The sequence below is a fragment of the Piliocolobus tephrosceles genome, chromosome 8, assembly GCF_002776525.5.
Source record: "Piliocolobus tephrosceles isolate RC106 chromosome 8, ASM277652v3, whole genome shotgun sequence".
NCBI lineage: Eukaryota > Metazoa > Chordata > Mammalia > Primates > Cercopithecidae > Piliocolobus > Piliocolobus tephrosceles.
The window spans coordinates 104,937,859-104,960,127 of NC_045441.1; the positions used below are offsets into that span (position 1 = coordinate 104,937,859).

General features: G+C 38.7%; 1 protein-coding gene across 2 annotated transcripts in view; it reads left to right on the plus strand.

Moving 5' to 3' along the window:
• Positions 1-18,557, plus strand: part of ZNF277 (zinc finger protein 277) — a 133,154-nt gene extending 114,597 nt beyond the window's left edge. For both annotated transcript variants that reach the window (XM_023228179.2, XM_023228180.2), the window contains exons 6-12: positions 2,782-2,892; positions 5,156-5,288; positions 11,541-11,608; positions 13,165-13,261; positions 15,266-15,308; positions 16,297-16,471; positions 18,040-18,557. In XM_023228179.2, the coding sequence (XP_023083947.2) occupies positions 2,782-2,892; positions 5,156-5,288; positions 11,541-11,608; positions 13,165-13,261; positions 15,266-15,308; positions 16,297-16,471; positions 18,040-18,232 (820 nt within the window). In that variant the 3' untranslated portion in view covers positions 18,233-18,557. The remainder of the gene's footprint in view (positions 1-2,781; positions 2,893-5,155; positions 5,289-11,540; positions 11,609-13,164; positions 13,262-15,265; positions 15,309-16,296; positions 16,472-18,039) is intronic.
• The last annotated feature ends 3,712 nt before the right edge of the window (positions 18,558-22,269 follow it).

Here is a 22,269-nt window from a genome sequence, read left to right on the forward strand (position 1 = left end):
ATTTCCCAGCTAAACTATCTGGGGCCCCAAGGCTTGGATGATGCCTCACCTCATTGGTATGGGCTATCTTCTTTACTCAGTCTGCTGATTCAAATGCTAATCTCTTCCGGAAACACCCTCACAGACATACCTAGAAATACTGTTTTTACCAGCTATCTGGGCATCCTTTAACCAGGTCAAATTGACATGTAAAATAAACCACCATAGTATTGGAGAGGACAGCCAGCCCCTTCTTGAGCCTGCTGCCAGCTCCATCTGTACCTGGCACCCCTTTCAGAGCCTCGATATCAGGCTTAGAACCCTGGGTAGTCCTGGCTAAGGATAGGCCACTCCTAGGGGAACCTCCCCTAAAACGAGACGACATCAAGGACCACCAGATCAGAGCATAGGACCAACTGAAGACTGTTAACCCCACCAACTCTCTTCCTAACACTGACTTTGCCTTCATTCAGTCCCCTTCCAACTTGTAGATGTCAGTCATAGAACCATTGGTAAACCTGGCTCAATTTTGGCTCACTGTGGTAGAACTGTCCTGGATCCAGAAGGCATTAGGGATGGTAGCAATTAAGTATGTGGCCAGGGTAGCCTCCCAGCACTCCTATTGCTTTGAGATAGCTGGTTAGCCCTCATTCCCTCACTTTCAATGTCTGTATTCCTGGTTGGCAAGCCCCCAAAAAGTTCAGAGCAAGCCTAGGCTCACATGGGCTTGTTCTCAGTGGGGCAACATAGCCTGGGATCACGGGGACCTTCCTAGTACACCTATACCTCCTGAGCCAGCTACTGTATCTTGGTCCATTCCAAGGCTTGGGTGTCAGGCCTGAAAGCCCTGGGTAGACCTGACAGGCTTGGTTGCTGTTGGGGGAACACTTTGAAGTCAAGAAGGCCTGGCCTAGCTAAGCCTGGAAACAAGTTCTAAGGACTGTCAATCAGTTCCACCCACATCCCTCCCAGCAAGCTGCTGGCTGCAGCCAAAAGCCTTACTAAACCAATCCTTTTAGATCCCAGAAGCCACTGTGGCTTACCTGAACAGAGCCTTCGAGACTGGCCAAGCCTCCAAACTCATTTACCCCATGAGCCGACCACTGGCCTCTCATCTCATAACTCAGACTCTAGATGCCAGAATCTTGGGCCCCAAAGAGGTTGAGAGCAGGATTAGGCTCCCCTGAGTACATTCAGTGTGACTCTTAATGGCAAGACATTTTGATCCTAGAGAACCTGAGAGTGAGGGAAACCTCCCAACCCACCTATATGCCTTGAGTCAGATATTATTTCTGACAGCACCCAGGCACAATCTAGACTCTGGATCTTCATCTGGAAGTTCTAGGCAGATGTTAACTATGACTTGGCCACTCTAGGAGAACCTACCTGGATCCAGAGGCACTGTACTTTACCCCAACATGGCCTTGGGGATAGGGGGAACTTTCCGACCCTCTGCCTGACACCCTCTCCCCACCCCAAAACACACACACACCTGCCACACTGCCTACAAGAAGCTCCCAGCTCCGCTTTCACCTGAACTGTTCCACAGCGTGAGCCTCAGGTCTGGAACCCCTGGCAAGATCTAGCTCTGTCTGGGCTGCCCCTGGGAAAACTTTTGTGGGCCCGAAAGGCACGGTGAACTACGCCAACAAGTAGTTTTAGTCAAAGTTATCAGTAATAGGCAGTGAGACAAATGAGCATACTGACCACAAGGCTAATAAATGTATCCCTTACATAGTAAAAAAAAAAAAAAATTTTTATAGAAATGTTTGTTTTATTTCTTTATTTCACTTTCTCAAGGGGAAAAAAAACATTAAAAGCATTTTTTTGGGGGGAGACCATGTAAGTGTCTAAATAATCTAGATAAAACCATATAATATCTCACTATGCATAGTCTATCAATAGTGCTTATACTGATGAGGCTTTCCAAGACAGTCACCTTTATTTTATGAACTAAAGTTGTGAGAAAAACTCTGTAGAATATATTATACACGTATACTTTTTTGCTGTGTAAAAGTTACATAATTACATTTGTCCTTTTCTGTGTAAGTCAGTCAAGAAGTTGGTCATTGTGTTGCAGGTTATCACAGCCCTTGCGTTTAATAGACCTGTTAACTGTGGGCTGCGGGTCATTGTCCAGTGATACACTGGCTAAATGCCTGTGATCTTAGGTCAGAGCAGGTTGTATTTCTGTTAGGCGGTTGCCTCTTACTCTTCTCCATGATGAATTGGAAAAGTAGAAGCAGCACAGTTAATTTAATAGTTTAAAGCAGTGATCCCCAACCTTTTTGGCACCAGGGACCCGCTTCAGAATGAAACTGTTTTATCTCAGATCATCAGGCGTTAGATTCTCATTGTCCTAAGGAGTGCACAACCTAGATCCCTCGCATGCACAGTTTACAATAGGCTTCGCGCTCCTGTGAGAATCTGATGCCACCACTGATCTGACAGGAGGCGGAGTGCAGGTGGTAATGCTCACTTGCCCGCCTCCCACCTCTTTCTGTGCCGCCTGGTTCCTAACAGGCCATGGACCAATACCCCTGGTTTAAAGGACAGAACCTGATTCTTCTATGGAGTGTAGCCAAGCAGCAGATAGTGGAACAAACTTTGGTTTCCCTTTACAGAACTGATGTGACTGTACACTTACATACTTTATAATGTCACTCTTTAGTAGCTGAAACGTTTGTGCTTAGCACTTGCTTATACTTCTAATTAGTGTTTCTATTATGTGAATGCTATTCCAACCCAAATGTGTTCTTAGATGATTTGTGAATAATCCTAATTGCTCAAATTTCTTCCTAGATCTGTTATTTTGAACCACATGGCCAGAGAACATGCTTTCAACATTGGATTGCCAGACAACATTGTAAACTGCAATGAATTTTTGTGTACATTACAGAAAAAGCTTGACAAGTAGGTACTGATTTATGGAACACTGCCTAAAGCTCTTTTAATCTTGGACTCTGTTGTGAATTTTTTAAAATTAATTTAATAGAGCAATTAAAGAAGCAGGAGTTTCCCATGTTGGAGGAGTTCTCATTTTATACAACAGTCCTTATTTTGTCTAGATCATATTGCCCTTTGGTGTTTTTTGAATTTTTCAAATACACTATGTCATATATACCAAACAATATACATACATACATACAACAATATACAATATCATACAACATATGCTATATAGGATATGAAGAATATACTGACTGTCTAACCTAAGAAATAGAGCATTGTTAATTCCTTTGAATCTCCCTGTGTGCCTTTCCTCATTAGTATTTCCCCAGAAACCACTATTTTTAATTTTGGAATTGTAATTCCTTTACTTTTCACTGTAACTTGTCTACGTATTTAGTAAGGTAAATATATTGTCAAATTATGGAATGGTGTTTAATTTTGTGTGAAACATAGTATACTGTATGTATTCTTCTCCCTTTTGGTTTTCATTCACATTTGTGTATAATACTCCATTTCCTCAAGGTCATATTCTGGCAACTATATCCAGAGCTTAGCCTGTTGAAATAGGGAAGAAAATTCTTTAGGTCACCAAAATGACTTTCAAAAATGTATCCACTTTTTTTTCTAGGAAAAGAGCCCAAAATTTTTTCTCTGAGAACCCAGTTTTTTTTATTTAAATAAAATACTAACACGTGTGGTGCTTCAACCCACAGCATTGAGAGCAACAACATTAAAGATAAAATAAGACCCAGGCACGGTAGCTCACAACTGTAATCCCAGCACGTTGGGAGGCCGAGGTGGGCAGATCACCTGAGGTCAGAATTTGGAGACCAGCCTGACCAACATGGAGAAACCCCATCTCTACTAAAAATACAGAATTAGCCAGGCGCGGTGTTGCATGCCTGTAATTCCAGCTACTCGGGAGGCTGAGGCAGGAGAATCGCTTGAACCCGGGAGGCGGAGGTTGTGATGAGCAGAGATTGTGCCATTGCACTCCAGCCTGGGCAACAATAGCAAAACTCTGTCTCAAAAAAACAAATAAATAAGAGGTAGCAAGTAATACAGATTAATTATAAAAAGTTTTAAATTCAAATTCTGATGTCAGCACTATGTTAAATCGAGTCCCTTCACCCTTTTGTTAAATGACTATTTATAACATAAGACCAAATGTGCCTTCTAGCAAGATTAGCAATAATGAATATCTGTAATCAGCTTATCACCCATAAATTGTCAACCATAACAGAATATACTACAAAAGAATATTATTATGCCCTGGAATATATTCTTTGGCATAAGAAATTGATGAAAAGGTGTTTAGTAGAGATAAAAACAAATTCAAAATTGAAACAATAACAGATTGCAATCATTTGAGAGTTTCCCATGTAAAAGATATTTATACTTAGACACTGTGTGGCTCCAGAAAGCAGAGCTCTCTACTTTTTACTGAATAGCAGTTATAATACATGTTGTGTCGACTGTCAGGCTTAGTATGAGAAAGACATTTTGTTAATAATCTGCTCAAAACTGGTAACTGCTGCTTCATTAGGTAATGAATGCCCAGTCAGTGGAAATATTCGAGCAGAAGGTATATGAGAATTATGTGGTAGTAACAGCTACTATTTATCTTATTCACATACATGAATAAATACCTAGCACAGTTCATAGTGCACAGTGAGTGCTCAATAAATATATATATGAAATTGTCATTTCAAAATCTCTAAAATGTTGGTATTCAGTTTAGAAATCAGAAAATGGCAACAGAGAAGGCAAGTAACTTTACCAAGTCCCCCAGCTAGCTGGCACTGCAGCAAGGAATTAAACCCTGCAAATCAGCTCACAGGATATCCCAAACCATGCAGTAATTATTATATACACTGGGTGCAGTCAGTGCAAGTCATTATAATTATACGAAGAACATACTGACTTTAGAATTGGTAATTCAGTTAGTAAAGAACCAAAATGATTTTTGGATAGGACCTATCTTTGTCACAGTCTTAACTAAAGAGCCAAGTTGGTCAGCTTAGCTAACTAAAAAATACACCATAGTATGCACTCTACAAAGCCAAATGAATAAAGTGAGGGGGGCTTCTGACAAGGATGGTATATCCCATTTGAAGATTCTGTGTGACCTAAAATGAATAAATACAAAACTCAATAATAATAAAGGACTATTGCAGCAACTATACAAGAGACTTGTTTATCAGTGTTTGTGTATTTCTTGTAGTTTACAGTGCTTGTACTGTGAGAAGACCTTCAGGGACAAAAATACACTTAAAGATCACATGAGGAAAAAACAGCATCGTAAGATTAATCCTAAGAACAGAGAATATGACCGATTTTATGTCATCAATTATTTGGTAAGGCTTTCTTTTCATAACTTAAAATTTGATTGCAGTACTGCAAACAAAATCTTTCTGAGGACCAACTAATATTTGAATAAGCAATTAATGCAAAGGTCAAAATGTAATTGAGGGGCACATTCAAGTAGTGATTAGCTTTAAAATGGTTAGAGTACAAGACATTGGATTTGATTTGCCTTTTATTTGACAGTGTTTATGTAGTAAAAATGTCATGTCTCTAGAACTCACAGTCATCTTGACCAAAAAAAAAAAAAAAATACAGTATTTGGATATCCACATGCCATCCCCCATTTATGTAATATCTTTTAACTTGGGACCAGAGACTCCTTTTTTTTTTTTTTTCTTTTTTTCTTGAGACGGAGTCTTGCTCTGTCGGCCAGGCTGGAGTGCAGTGGCATGATCTCGGCTTACAGCAACCTCTGCCTCCTGGGATCAAGCAATTCTGTCTCGGCCTCTCCAGTAGCTGATATTGCAGGTGCGTACCACTACACCTGGCTAATTTTTGGATTTTTAGTAGAGACAGGGTTTCTCCGTGTTGGCCAGGCTGGTCTCAAACTCCTGGCCTCAAGTGATTCACCTGCCTCGCCCTCCCAAAGTGCTGGGATTATAGGTGTGAGCTACTACACCTGGCCAGAGAGACTTCTGTATTCTGTTCAAAAGAAACTGTTGAGTACTGGATGTGTTAGGTGCTATGCGAAATAATTCTTTAAAAACAATCTCTTTGCTCTTTCCCTTTCACCCCTACAGGTGTGTATCTTTATCATTCTCTTCAGTCAGCTTATTTTTAAGGGAAGTTTCAAGGAAACCAAACCATTTTACCATGAAATGGGATTTTTATTTGTTGGTTTGTGGGGTGGACTAACCAGGTTACCATGCCAAGGATTTTAAATGTATTGATACCTCTCCTTCCCCAGAAACCTCAATGCCATTAGCTGGCCTCTGTAGATTTCAAGAAGAGCCATTCAAATGAAGACAGTGGGGGTTGGGGGAGAGGCATTTGGAAATATGGGAGGGTATTTATGATAGACGACAATGACTGGGGAGTCTTACTGGGCCTGCCTTCAATCTACTGATTTTTAAAATATATATATTTGTCATACATTTTTATATATTTTTTATATATGACAAATGTGTATGACTACTCATATAAAAGAAGAGGTTATGTAACTTTCCAGAGGAACTGGAAGAAAAATGGAGAGTTCTGTTTTGAATGGGCATTTTTCTTAAGCAAATGGAAATTTTTTTTTCTCTCAATGTAAATGAATTAAAACCCAAACCCACTGGTCACAAAAGGCTAACTGAATATAATCAGCCATTTTATCTATTGGATAGAAACAGGCATATCCTGAATTATGCTGGAAATCTCTGTTTTAGGGTGGAATTTTGTCTGTTCTAACTAATCCTTGTAGCGTTAAAATTCCCCTTGAGAAGCAAGTTTAACATGTGTTTGAAGATTGACTCTAAGAGGTTGCCATGGTTTTCTACAAATGTTTTACAACCAGCTAAAGGCAAATGTACCCTTTGAGCCCTTCAATCTTTTCTTGAAATCACTCAGTCATTACTTCCTAGAGCAAATGCTGCTTCAGGACCCAGCCCAGTCTAATAGGGAGTGGACTTCAGTGCTAGCTCTAAGAAATATTCAGCTACTGCATCTAGCTATAAGAGCAATTTAATAGTTCTTCCTTCTGGGGCTCTTTTAAAACTAATGTTGAAGAGCTTGAGACTAGCAGAACATTATATAGCTGGAGGTTTTTACCTTTTAGAGGAGACTTCAAAGGATTTGCTCACTCTTATTCTGCCAGCACTTTTAGAAAAGTATGATACTTCATTTCCTGGGCATCAAGTAGGGTAGCTGTCAAAACTGACATCATCTGCCAGGGCCAGCCATCTCTAGATGAGCGTGCTAGATTATGCTGCTCACACAGGGCAAGGATTGATGTGGCGTGGACCACAGATTTAGAGAAGTATTTCAAGAGAAAGTAACAATGTACAAAATGACAATTAAATTACAACTTTAGAGTCATATTGATAGAAGTCCTTTTTTTAACTAGCAGCTATTTGAGTACTTATAATCTGCAGGCACTATCCTAGGTATTTATATTGAATTATTTAATTCGAATCACATTTTTATGACACAGGTATTGTCATTAAGCCTCTTATAGGTAAGGGGACTGGGCACAGAGAGGCTAATTTTCCAAAGGTCACATGGCTAGGGCAAATTACTTATCCCGGGCATCAGTTTCCTTCATTTTTACAATTGAGACAAGACTAGTACCTACATCTGATGCTTTGGGTTGGGTATTTTGGCCAAGTAATGGTGATGAGTTCATAATGATCTGTTCATCCACCCTTGCCTATTCTCTTTTGTAATAAACTGAAAAGTGAGCCAAAGTCAAAGTAAAGCTGACTTTAATCAGCACTTTAAGGCTCTGCTCCACAATCTTAGTCTTCCTAGCCCGACTCCGATTCTTGTTCCTGTTCCCTGTTTTCTATTCCCTATTCCTATGTGAAATTCTTGCTGAGGTAAATAACCAAGAACTCCAAGAATGATTAACAAAAAAAGAAACCCTAAAATGTGTTATGATGCCTTAGCATTGTGGAAATGATGTAAACACCTTTGAAAAGGAGGGAAGAAGCCTATCGGCTTCACTAAAGACATACCCATGTGCTAAACTAGAGGGGTGCTTACCAGAGGTATCAGCCGTAGTAACATTCTAGGAATATTTGAAGGAATACTGTTATAAATTAAAAGTATAATAATATATAGAATAAGTGTATAAAAAACTGTCCCAAATACTAAGAGTAGAGGTAGAGAAAAATAAAGGCCAGTGTCTTCTCAGTATCATTTTAGTATTATTCCAGACCTCATTAAAGAATAATATTTAATGCAAACAACATGAATAATAAATCGATATGAAGAATAAATTCTAAAATTTTACTTAAACAATAATGACAATATTTTATTTAAAAAATATGTATATATTCCCTTGTTATCCCTCTGAGGGAAAAGGCTGACATGAGTGTGAGCAAAAGATAGAATTGTTTATATTAGTAATCAGTGTTTATACATCTATTTTATTGACGTCATACATTCTACATACATTTGAGTGCCTTCCAGGTACCAGATGCTAGAAGAGAAAGAAAAAATATTGTAGATAGAAAGGCTGATTTGAGTCACTACTTTCAAAGAGTTCAGAAGCCGGTATGGAAGACCACCACATAAGCACGTTAGTTTGAACTCTTTGTAATGGTATATCAAAAGCCAGCGTTTGACCTCTCCTATAGCAAATATATGCAGTCATTGAGTCATTCACGCACAGAGCTCCTCACTCCACTTCAAACGCCGTAGACACTGCCAGTGCAACAGTGATGGCAGCATCCAGGATATCCGTGGCAAGATACACTCTAATAGGTAGCAGAAGTAGGAGAGCCAGTGGACAGAGGGGCTGCTTTTGGCTTTCTGGGCTCAGCCAATTGACAAGTTCTGTTTTCCTTCTTAGATGAGATAATTTCTGTGCTTAATCATTCATATCAGTTTCTGAATAATAACAGACTTGCAAAAACATTAAAAGTTGTTTGCATAGTCTGAATTATCTACTTCAAATTCTTGCTTTCTTTTCTCACAAACAAAAGAGTTCAGCAGGTAGCGAGGATGGGTTGGGGGTAAGGTGCCAGTTAGGTTCACATTCAGATAACCTTTTCCTCAGAGGGCAACAGACTGCTTAACATCAAGGCTTCAGCTACATATTCCTACGATGCTCATGTTTCAAACCCTGAGTTTTTCTAAAGGGAATTGGTTTTGCCATGATTTTTATCATTCTTTGATTTAAATTTTTTTATTCTTAAAGTGTACAAAACCACTTATAACAAAAGTAGGCTTTTAACTGATTTTTCATAGTTTTTTGTAGTTCTCCCTAGTGAAATTATTTACGCTTAAAACACTTTCTGTTTCTGGAGTTTTGTGTAAGCACACGTAAGTGACTATGTATTAGGGCAGAAGTGTGATGGGTGAAGGGATCTTTTTCTTCCATGTTTTTTTCCACCCTCTCATTGTTAATGAGCCATCTGATGCAGGGCTTTGAGGGGGTGTCTGAACATCTTTACTGATATGCCTTCCAAACTTTGTTTTTCTTACATTCTTTGCTTTCCTGACATGATTCATTAGCAGGCACAGTGTCTTAATTAGAGAGTTACATGGTTTTTTTGGTTCGTTTTTTGTTTTTTGTTTTTGCTTTGGGTCTTGTTTCTGTAATAAATCATATCTTTAACTGTACCAAAGCAGAGCACTCTAGGAAACTGGGCCACTGTCACATGCAAATTACTTATTTCCGAATATACTAGTAAATATGGACATTCATTTTCCTCTCAGGTGGGATAAGTGGTTAATGCTGTATGGCCTAGATAAATCTCTACATATTGTACCTAACACTGAGGAAGTTGCAAAATAATGCTTTGAGTTTACAAGTTTAACAGTGGAAGATATTTTTTGTTACTTTTGGCTCAAAATACTCATTGACAAGCAACATTTGCCCTTATCATTCAGAATGATCAAATCACAGAAGGCCCATAATTTAGTAATACCTTGCATCAGTAAAACCATGACCTTAAGTCCAAGTACAGAAAAACCAACTAAGGCATGAAAGATTTAATTCATTGCCCACCAACTTTCTTTTTTTTTTTTTTTTTTTTTTTGAGATGGAGTCTCGCTCTGTCGCCCAGGCTGGAGTGCAGTGGCGCGATCTCGGCTCACTGCAAGCTCCGCCTCCCGGGTTTACGCCATTCTCCTGCCTCAACCTCCCGTGTAGCTGGGACTACAGGCGCCCGCCACCTCACCCGGCTAGTTTTTTGTATTTTTTAGTAGAGACGGGGTTTCACCGTGTTAGCCAGGATGGTCTCGATCTTCTGACCTCGTGATCCGCCCATCTCGGCCTCCCAAAGTGCTGGGATTACAGGGTTGAGCCACCGCGCCTGGCCTCATTGCCCAACTTTCTAACAAGCATCCTATTGGTAGTGTTGAGGCCATTTTTGGTGTTCTGTAATGAGGTTCAGACACTTCATGATGACTCTGGGAAGCACATTATAGAGTCCAAATTAACCCTCTCTAATGACGTTATGATAGATCTCTGTACATTTAAATGTATGCATCATTTAGCTGATAATGACAGCTTCAAAACCTCTCATTAAGTTGATAAATTATGGATTTTCTTTCTACCCCTAAATCATAATGACACTCATAGTTCTTTGTTTTTAGCTAGATGAATACCTTTATTTGGGGGAAAAAGAGTCCGTAATTGAGGGAATTTTGGTTGTGTTTTTCCAAAAGAAGGATATTGAACAACAAAGCTATCTGTGCTTGTAGCAGGTCAGGTGGGCTTGATTCTAACCGTAGCTTAGCTGCTTGAAAACATATCCATGAGTGTTCCTACCTCTCTCTTTGTGACACTGTCTGCTTTTGCGTGGCACAATGGGAAGACTGGATAGAAAGAAGACAGGGCAAGAAGAGAGGAAGAAATGGCCCAAGGGGAACAAAAGAAATGATTGGGCCAAAATAAATCATTCCTACTCATCACTCCATAAAGTTTTGCTAGCACTGTGACTAGGCTTGCCAGACATAGCCCCAAAAGAGTGGCACTTTTCCACTGATGGTGAGGGATAAAAGGGATTTGAGTAGGTACTAGAGCACCTACTCATGCTTAGTACTATTTCTTGATAGACAGTAACTCACTCATTTAATCACCTTTAAAAAACCTTTTGAGGTATAATCTAAATTGACCTCAAATGTATTTTTTTATTTTTTAGTTCTAACAAATTGAATTCTACTTTCTAATTCAACTCAAAAAATAGTTTATAGTAATAGTACCCACTATATGCCAGGCTCTGGAAATGTAACAGTGAACAAAGGCTATTAGAATCCCAGAGATTCTAATACACTTTCAGGGTTGAGAAACACTAGTTCAAATTTAAGAGAAAAGAACTTGATTGAAAGGATATTGCTACTTCTCTAAAAAATTATCACATTAAGGTTTCAACTTCGTATTGCTTTTGCACTGTCATTAAGTCAAAAACAAGTGTTGAATCAAGCCATCATAAGTTGGGGACCGTCTGTATATCCTACTTGTACTGTTTCAAAACCATGTAAACATGGGTGGTTTGTTTATTTTTTTGGTTTTGATTTTTTTTCGAAGTTCTGCATACTCTCTCCCTTCTCTTTCCCCCAATCTGTCTCATCCCTCTGTTCTTCCTACAAAGGAACTTGGAAAATCATGGGAAGAAGTTCAGTTGGAAGATGATCGGGAGTTGCTGGACCATCAGGAAGAGTAAGACTTGTTATTGCTGCTAGTTAATTGCAGTGTTCCAGGAGTAAGAAGACAATGCTTTAGTTTGGTTTAAATTGTGAAGAGGGAACCTAAGAAGAAAAAATACCTTCTCTGAGCCATGCATCCCTTCATGTAATGTGGCAGAAACTTGAATTCAAAATAACTTTGACATAAAAATTCCTGAAGACACTGTTATTCCAACTAAATTAAAGCTATTGATTGAACACACAAGTAATATATAATTCAGAGAAAAATACATTCCGAAATGCTTTGCCTGCTCAGTTGGTGCTCAGACCTTGAAGTGATACGATCTTTGAACTTTCCATGTTGCTGTCATTGGAATAGAGAATGTAACTGCATTGAAGTTAATCCTGTTCTGTGTTCAGGCCATTGATGACTAACTTTAAACATTCACAGCTTCTTTGCTTGAAATTATAAGCTTGAGAAATGTTCTTTTCAACCTAAAAGGGTTTCTTATTTTTCATCTTCTTTCCAGTCAAAGCTTTTTGGCCTTTTTTCTCTCTCCGGATTTTAAATTATTATTATTTTAATAGTGAAGTAAAGCCCAAAGGTAGAGAGCTGCCATTTGCTGAATTTTCTTGATGCATAGAGATTCAGGCAGAGAGTCTTCCAGACTGAAATAAAAACATCTTGCCCATTAAAACATACTAGTTGGAATATTTAATGGGTGAATGTTGAAGTTTTAATGACACGAAAGGTTATAAATAGTAAGTCATGACCTGGGCCAAGACTGGTGGCTCCCTCCTGGATGGATAGAGTTAAGGAAAATGTTTCCTGTTTTCTAATCAGGAAGCTTCTGTGCAAATTGGGTTAGGTTGATCTTGAGAGTCTTATCAGTGATCATTTCTGTGCTTGCCATGAGAAATTCTCTCATCTGAGTTTGCATGGGTGTTCCTCATCTCCACAACTCTTCCCTCCTGGCAGTTTTCCTGGTTTGGGAATGATAAGAAGTTGGTAGTATTTCAAAAAGGTAAATGCAAGGAGCAGGCAAAGTGGTAAAAGGGATCTTGTATCCTTTTCGAGTTCGCTGTCTACCACCAGATATAACACTTGCCCAGTTTTAAATAATCAGTATTTCTCTCATGAAAGAGACACGGTTTGCCTTTGTAAAATACACTATTTTTCATGCAGAAACACATTCCCAGCATCACACCTCACAGCGTGTGCACTCAGTGGTTGTGGTTAATGAGAGAGAGCATCACATTTTCTGAAATGTCTCCTTTGCAAATTAAACCTCATTGTCCCAGGATGACATTCCTCTAACTCTAGAATGAGATAGCTACTCAGAAGAATGGCAAATAGGAGAAAATGGAGCAGCACCTGTTCGCTATTTATATAAATTTCATGGTGCTGCTTTGAATTTCAAAAGCTCTATCAGAGAGTCATAATATGATGTGACAGTCTTTACCAAAATGTCAGAGTTGAAAGAGATTGGCAGGGTTTCTTAGTAAGGAGAAAGTAATATCAAGTCACTGTGTAGTATACTCTCTTAATGAAGGGAATCTCTGTATTTTCTCTTTTCTTTTTTAATTCAGCGACTGGTCTGATTGGGAAGAACACCCTGCCTCTGCCGTCTGCTTATTTTGTGAAAAGCAAGCAGAAACAATTGAGAAATTGTATGTCCACATGGAGGTAAGATACCTGTATTTATTTGAATTTTGTTTTATTCTGACAGGAGAAAGCTGGTAGTTGTTGCACCCTCCTCTGCTTATACTTTAGTTTCTCAATCATTATTCCAAACAGAAGAGACAGGCCAGGGCTGTTGGGGAGAACCAGAGCTCAGCACAATTTAGTTAGTACAGTTGACTGGACCTGAGTGAGCTGTTTGTTAGTGTGAGATTTCTCAGACCACTGATGCCATCTCACCTTTGAGATGCTTACAAGATCATTCTACTAGCTCAGCAGGTGGGACAGGTTCTGAGTCTTTTTTCCAGTGCTGCTTGTGCTGGTGAATAGGAGAGCAAGAAGGGAGAACATTGCCATTTAAAAGCCCCCGGAGGAATGGGAAAAAAGGAGGGTGGGTAGAGAGGGTCTAGGGCATGATCCTACAGTTCCTTCAGGTGCCAGCATTTGGAGAGAATAAATTAGGGAGCATTCCTAGTGTGGGCTTTCCCTTCTAGATGCCATTTGTATGTTATAGTGAAGCTTGGAGCTAGCAGTTCTAAACCTTTTTCACCCCAGTATACCTGAGAGAGGACACACACCCTACACTCTGATCCTTAGCTGCACAAGGCGGACAGGGAAGAGGAACATCTAATGATTCATGACAGTATCACAGCTTGTGGGCAAAGGGGTGATTATAATAGAAAAATATTATGGATGGTTCTGGTATCTCTCCCTCCCCTCCCTGCAGCCACCTCTGCCAACAGTGGACCATATTCTCTACTTTCACCCACTTTCACCTCACCCTTATTCAGAAATACTGTTCTTAGTTTAGTAAAATAAGGACGTAGAAAGCACTCAAAAGACCATAACCTTTTTCCCTGATTTTAGTTTCTCTGAAAAAGGTTCCCAATAGTATGTGTGTATAATTTCCTGTGTTTAGATTTAATTCATAATATCTTAATATCTTTGTATTTAAGGCAGCCTTAGTATGCCTATCTTGTGTAGGGATTACCTTTTCGGCATCCTTGACAGGTGTCCTTAACCTCTGCTGGGTCACTTTCGGTGATAACATCACTAATTCCTAATCATCCTGCATATGGTGCTACACTAAATGCCATCCCAATGAGTTAAATGGTCTTTATCCTCTGTGAGATTGTAGGTTAAAACATTTACACAGACAATTGCAGGTGTCAAACAAGCAAAAAATAAGTCTGCATTGTAAAAATAAAAAGAAAGTGTGATTTATAGGAAGGTGTGAGTGAAGAGAAACTTTCAGGTTTAAACAGTGTATTTGACAGCATAAAATGAAAAGCAGAATTTGTAAAAATTACCTATGTGGGGCAAAGAACCTGTATCCATAATTCTAGTCCAAATGCACAGTACAATAGAAACCACAGTTTTATCACACTGCAGAATTCATACATAGACTTCTACATTTTTAGAAGACTACAAAACGGATACATTGTAAATTATAAAAACTGTAGATATAAGCTATGAGCAATTACAATGTTGTTGTTGTTTGAGATGGAGTCTTGCTGTGTCACTCTTGCTGTGACAGGCTGGTGTGCAGTGTCATGATCTCAGTTTACTGCAACCTCTGCCTGCTAGGTTCAAGCGATTCTCGTGCCTCAGCCTCCTAAGTAGCTGGAATTACAGGCACCCACCACCACACCCAGCCAATTTTTGTATTTTTGGTAGTGACAGGGTTTTGCCATGTTGGCCAGGCTGGTCTCAAACTCCTGACCCCAGGTGATCCTCCCGCCTCAGTCTCCCACACTGCTGGGATTATAGGTGTGAGCCACCATGCCCGGCCCAATTACAATGGTTTAACTGGTTGACATGACTTGTTTGGACTATGCTGTAAAAAGAAGTTGGGTATGGAGGGAAGTAGTTAGACTTAGAAGACTTTAAAAGCAGAAGACACTGAACTCAGACTGAGTTTCTAAACTCATGTGAATAAGTTGTTTATAACTTCAGCCTGAAAGATTAAATAATTCATTTGCTTACAGATGTATTCATTCCTTTTTTTAGGATGCACATGAATTTGATCTTCTCAAGATAAAGTCAGAACTTGGTAAGTTTGATTCAGAAGTTGTTTTCTGTGATGCTTCATTTTTTATAAACCATCCTGTAAACTATGCCTATGTTCAGTAGCTACGACTGAAGAGTGAACCACCAAAACATGTCTCTCTATATATGGTCTTGACAGAACTCTCTGTGAAGCAGTGATGCTCAACCATAATAGTCAAATATGGTTTTTTGTTTCATATACTCCTTCTTCCTCTTTCCTACATATACAAGTGCTTCAAATGGAATATAAATTAGTGGTTAATAATATATCATAAATTGGAGGGGGCTAGTAGAATATGGATTTTTAAGTCAAACTAGAGTTCAGATTCCAACTCTGGCATTTACTGGCTATCTGACATTGGGCCTCGGGTCAGAAAAATGTTATGAGGAGTGAGTAATGTATGGTAAATGCCTACTGCACTGCTTAGCAGTATAGCTAGGATTGTTTGTTGTAGGTGTACCCAAATGTATCATTCTCAGTATCACAACAGTAGAAGGATTTGGGGCATTATGACATAAATAAAGTACTGACTTGCTAATAGATCTAAAACAATAAAAAACCTACTTCTCACATCTCAGCTCCATCACTGTTTTCCTGGGTCCTTGGATGTGTTACTTTGCTGCTCTTATAGACATGTATATACATTGTATATATAATTAGCTTAGTAGTCAAGCACATGGGCTTTGCAGCTGACGGCTATCTATGTGACCCTGGGCAGTTTCCTAATATGTAATGTAGGTATGATACTACCTATCTGATAGGGTTTTATGAAGATTAAATGTATTAATACACAGAAAATTATTAGAATAGTGCCTAGCTCATAAGCCCTATGTAAATATGGGCTGTTATTATTTGGTATCTATTATGCTTTATAATTGTACTACCTCTTCAGGTTGATTGATAAAAATAAGTGGCTCCTTTAAGTAATTATAACAGTGCAAAAAATGGGTCTGAACAGTTGTCTAATGATTCTGTATTTTGTCATTTTCAGGATTAAATTTCTATCAGCAAGTGAAACTGGTCAATTTTATTCGGAGGCAAGTTCACCAATGCAGATGTTATGGCTGCCATGTGAAGTTCAAATCCAAAGCAGACTTAAGAACTCACATGGAAGAAACTAAACACACTTCGCTGCTCCCTGATAGAAAGACGTGGGATCAACTGGAGTACGTACTGCAAAACCACATGTGCACTTCTTTACTCCCTTTGATTTTTGTCCCTTTATTTAATTTCTTTAAACTTACAGAAAAAAAGGAATACATGTTTATTATAAAAAGTATACGTCAGTATAGTGTAGGGAAAATGTAAGAATCTTTAAAATGCTTATTTTTAAAATAATCCCCCTCTTACAAATGAAATCAAGTATTTTTCAGTATTTGTGATATGGAGATAGATACATACATAGAGAGATGAAGTAGATACAGATTTTTTAAAGTATATTTTATTAACAAAATATTGTAAATATATTTCTATAGCCAGTATCCATCTGTTGCATCCTTTCTAATGGTTGCCAAATATCCATTGTATGGATATAATCTGTTCTGTTAGATATTGTATGGATATAATCTGTTCTGTTAGATATTGTATGGATATAATCTGTTCTGTTAGATACTTAGGTTGTTTCTTACTTTTTGCTATTATGATACAGAAAATACCTATATGCCTACATTTTAGCATACTTATCTAATTATTGAATTAAGCTGAACTACTAGAAATAAAATTACTGTGTCAGAGTTTGTACACTGCTAGGACTTTTGGTATATATTTTGTATATTGGCACTTGGAAAAATTAAGCACTTGGTCATCTGTTGTTAGATTCCCAAGTATTCTTTGCCAGAACCTTCTGGACTGGTTCCCAAGTATCCTTTGCCAAGAACCTTCTGGACTGGTTATCTAGACTGAGATCTGGATAACCTCAGTAAAGGGCTCCTCTGAGAGGCTGTGGGGTTCTAGCTGCCCAGAGCTCCTTCTGTTCTTAGGGAATAAGTCAGTTCCCCCAGAACTTTAACCAGAAAGTTCTAGTTTTTCTCCTTCAGAAAATCCCACACTTGTGAGGGTATCCTGTTCTTATAATCCTTCTTATATAAATTAAAATCTGTAGTATTCCAAAAGTAACGTCAAAGTGTATTCAGAGAAGAAACCAGAATAACAAACTTTATATTCCGTAAGTGTTTCCTTTTGTGATTACCTAGAAAGAAGGAATGATTAGGCTGGAAAACAAAACACAAGGGAGAGCTTATTATTCTCAAGTATTTGAAGAATTTGTGTTTGAAAAAATAACTATATTTGAAGTTTGTTAACTTATAAGGAAGAACTAGGACCTTTGAGTAGAAATAAGAGAGATGTCATTTTTAGCTTCATAGGAGGTGTATCAAACAACTAGAGCTACCCACTACTGGGGTCAGCTGCCTTCGAAGATCGTGTGTTTCTTACCATGATAGATGATCAAGCAGAGGCTAAGTGGCCAGCGGGCATCTCCAGAGGCAACTCTGGAGGCTGGGAGGTCCACGATCTTGGTTTACCAAATCTAGATAGTAGATTTTGTAAGCTTGATGTCAGCCAGTAAAAGTCAAAGTGAAAGCAATCAGAAGTTGTCTCCAATATAGCCTTTGCAAAATGCTATGAAATTGTTGGCAAGGATACTTGGCAAAATTATAGTCAATGTGTACATTCAGCCACCTGAACAATGTATTAGTCTGGTAATTTAATACTTTGTATCTGTGGTTGTTTTCAGGTATTATTTTCCAACCTATGAAAATGACACTCTCCTGTGTACACTATCTGACAGTGAAAGTGAAAGTGACCTGACAGTTCAGGAACAAAATGAAAATGTTCCCATCATCAGTGAAGATACATCTAAACTGTATGCCTTGAAACAAAGCAGTATTTTGAACCAGTTGCTACTACAAGAGTGCTTGAAAAACTAGAAGAAACTACCACAGAAACAATTTTTCATGTTTTTCTCCTATAAGACAGACATGAAAGAATAATTTAAATTTGGACATCAGCAAAGGATTAGTCCTTGGTAAAATAAACTTTTCAAAAATGAATGTTCTTTTCAAAAACTAAAGTAGGAAAATGCACTTACTAAGAACATGAAAGAAAATGAAGTATTTTGGCTATCAAGTTTTATTGTGTGATCATCTTAAATGAGCTTATTTCATTAAACTCATAATTATCTATAGAAGAATATGCCAATTACAAAGAAATGAAAAGTTCATATTATTTATAAACCTGATTTTTCTATCAGTAGTTTCAGTCTCCTCCCCAAGGACCTTCTTCATCCAACAAGTTACAAAATTTGGATGTCCTTTCTGTACTATGTTGGGTGACCTGTAAATGTAATGACCAAAAGAAAAGCCACGGAAGAAAGAAGAAATGGTCAAAGACATGTATAATATGCAAATTGGCCATTATATTAGAACAATCAAGAGCTGACTGTATTATCATTACCGCTTTCTGCCTAGGGTGGCCAAATTCTCTAGAAATAGACATTAAGCCAGTTAACTTCACTTTTCCCTGCAATGTGTCTATCACTAACATTTAAATACTATTTTCTAAAGACATAACCACAATACCATTATGACACCTAAAAAAAATTAACATTAACTTAATATCATCTGTTTTCAGTTTTTCCCACTTGTCTCAAAATACGTGTTTACAATATTATCAGTTTCATTACTGATAAATATTGTGTGCCTCCTGATAAGATGCAGTGAGGAGGGCAGAATATCACTTTTGTAGATTTATACCAAAAATACATAAATTGGATATAATGAAGAAACAGTCAAATCCAAGTTTGAGTGGTATGGTAGCTCATATCTGTAATCCCAGCACTTTGGGAGGCCAAGGCTGAGGATCACCTGAGGTCAGGAGTTCAAGATCAGCCTGGCCAACATGGCGAAACCCCATCTGTACCAAAAATACACAGATTAGCCAGGCGTGGTGGCACGCACCTGTAGTCCCAGCTACTCAAGAGGCTGAAGCACAAGAATCACTTGAATCCAGGAGGCAAAAGTTGCAGTGAGCCAAGATCGCACCACTGCAGTTCAACCTGGGCAACAGACCGAGACTCTGTCTCAAAAAAAGGAAAAATAACAAAAAAAGAAATCCAAGTTTGAAGTACATTCTACAAAGTAATTGGCCTTTACTCTTAAAAATCTTAAGATCATAAAAAACAAAGATTGAAAAACTATTTGAGATTAAAGGTGACTAAAGATAGCATAGCATGATCCTGGATTGGATGCTAGACCAAGAAAAAAAAGTTTTTCTTTTGCTACAAAAGACATTAGCAGGACAATTGGCAAAATTTGAATAAGATTTGTAGTAAATGTTATGTTATTGTTGTTAATTTCCAGATTTTGATAGCTGTACTGTGGAATGAGAATGTCTTTGTTTTCAGGAAATATTAATACACACTGAAGTATTTAGGGGTAAAGGAGCATTTTGTTTACAACTTACTCCCAAAAAACTAACATGGGTATATAGAGAATAATGAAGTGAACTTGGCAAGATGTTAACATTTAAGGAATCTAGGTAAAAGTATGTGGAGATTCTTTGTACTATGGCAACTTTTCTGAAAGTCTGAAATTATTTCAAAATTAAAAGTTTTTAAAAATGTCTTTTTTCAGCCAGGCACGGTGGCTCACGCCTGTAATCCCAGCACTTTGGGAGGCTGAGGTGGGTGGACCACGAGGTCAGGAGTTTGAGACCAGCCTGGCCAACATGGTGACACCCCGTCTCTACTAAAAATACAAAAAGTAGCTGGGTGTGGTGGCTGGCATCTGTAATCCCAGCTACTCGGGAGGCTAAGGCAAGGAGAATTGCTTGAATCTGGGAGGTGGAGGTTGCAGTGAGTAGAGATTGCGCCACTGCAGTCCAGCCTGGGTGACAGAGCAAGACTCCATCTCAAAAAAAAAAAAAAAAGTCTTTTTTCAGTTGGTTTGTTTAATCAGGTTCCAAGTGAGATCCATGCACTGTATTTGGTTGGTATGGTTCTTAAGGGTCTTTTAATATATAACGATTCACAATTTTTTTTTTAAAATGCCACTTATTTGTTAAAGCAATTGGATTATTTGTCTTTCTGGATTTGGATGATTGTATCTTCTGTACATTATTTAACATGTTCCATTATCATCCATTGTCTCTGTCCATTTCGGCTACTATAACAGAATACCTGAGACTGGGTAATTTATAAACAATTAGATTTTTTTTTCTCACAGTTCTGGAGGCTGGGAGGTCCATGATCTTAGTTTAGTGTCCAATTCGAGAGCCCAGTCTCTACTTCCAAGATGGCACCTTGAATACTGCATCCTCCAGAGGGGACAAAGGCTGTGTCCTCACAGGATGAAAGGATGGAAGGACAAAAGGGCCTAGCTAGTTCCCTCCAGCCTTTTTGTAAGGTCATTAATCCCAGTGATGAGGCCTCTGCCCTCATGGCCTGATCACCCTTCTGAAGGCCGCATTTGTTAACACTGTTGCAGCAGAAATTAAGTTTCAACAGGAATTTTGGAGGGAACATCAAAATATTGAAATTATAGCAAACCCTTTTGTAAGGTCATTAATCCCATCCATGAGGGCTGCCCTCATGGCCTAATCACCCTCCTAAAGGCCTTTCTGACCTTTCGTTACAGTGGGTTTTTATTTTTATTTTATTATATTTTTGAGATGGAGTCTCGCTCTGTCTCCCAGGCTGGAGTGCAATGGTGCAGTCTCGGCTCACTGCAACCTCTGCCTCCCAGGCTCAAGCGATTCTCCCGCCTCAGCCTTCTGAGTAGCTGGGACTGCAGGCACCCGCCACCAAGCCCTGCTAATTTTTGTATTTTTAGTAGAGATGGGGTTTCACCATGTTGGCCAGGCTCCTCTCAAACTCCTGATCTCAAGTGAGCCACCACGCCCAGTCCTACAGTGTGTTCTTTATGCAGCATATGTGCTATGGAATGCTAGAGTCTGAGGCTCTGGTTTTCAATTATTAATGCTAGTCTGTGTAGGTAATGCCCCAAAACTAATCTTGGAGTCATATTGCCTGTCCAGAGACTCAAGAGCCAGCCTCCTCCCACCATGTGGTCCTAACTCAACTGTGTTTGTTAATTGCATAGACTCAGACCACACCTCTAGATTTCTACCCCTCCCTCTCTGCAGATACCATGGAAGGCTTTCATTGAAAACTAAGCAAACAAAGATATAGGAGCCTGTATTATAATGAAAAACGCCTAAGTTAAAGATTCAATTAAGTTAAATGTTTTAAAACCAAAGATTAAAGAGGAAATTAGTCTAGGCAATTAGACTGTGCCTACCACAGTCTGTCTCTAGGAATCAGGTCTTGTTCAGGACATCAAGGAATGTCTGAAGAGGTTTTTAGAGCATGCTTCAGTGTTAGGACAGGAGCAATGGAAGAATGCGAACACAATAAACTAAGAGTAATTAAACTTGGGAAGGAGAAAGCTTTTTTGGAGAAAAAGTCGATAGAGAACAAGTCAAATAGATATAAAAGGAAAAATGAAATTGAAGAACAGACCAACACATAAAAAGGAAAAGATGTTGTCCTTAGAGTTTAATTCATATTGGCAGTTGTTTTTTTAAGTGGCTAAACATTTTCAGGTTTATCTGGGGACAGAAATGGCAACTGGGACCCAAAGAAATCTAACAAGAATAGAAGCAAAATCTCAGCAAACTGTACTGACTCCTAGATGGAGCAAGAACATAGGCCACTACTGGCGAAGGACTCTTTATGTAGCTCTAAGATAGAGACTCCTTGATAAAAACCACTGGGAACTGCTCTTTAAAGACTGGGACAGTGATACCAAGTGTACCAGGAAAGTCGGGACAGTTTGAGAGGAAATATCAGATGAAAGCAAAACGTTCAAGGAATTATTGGATGAATTTCCAGATGTTACTGTAATTATAGATAGGAATACTAGAGCTTCTTGTGCCCCAAAGGAAACATGCCTGAGAAATTTTTAGA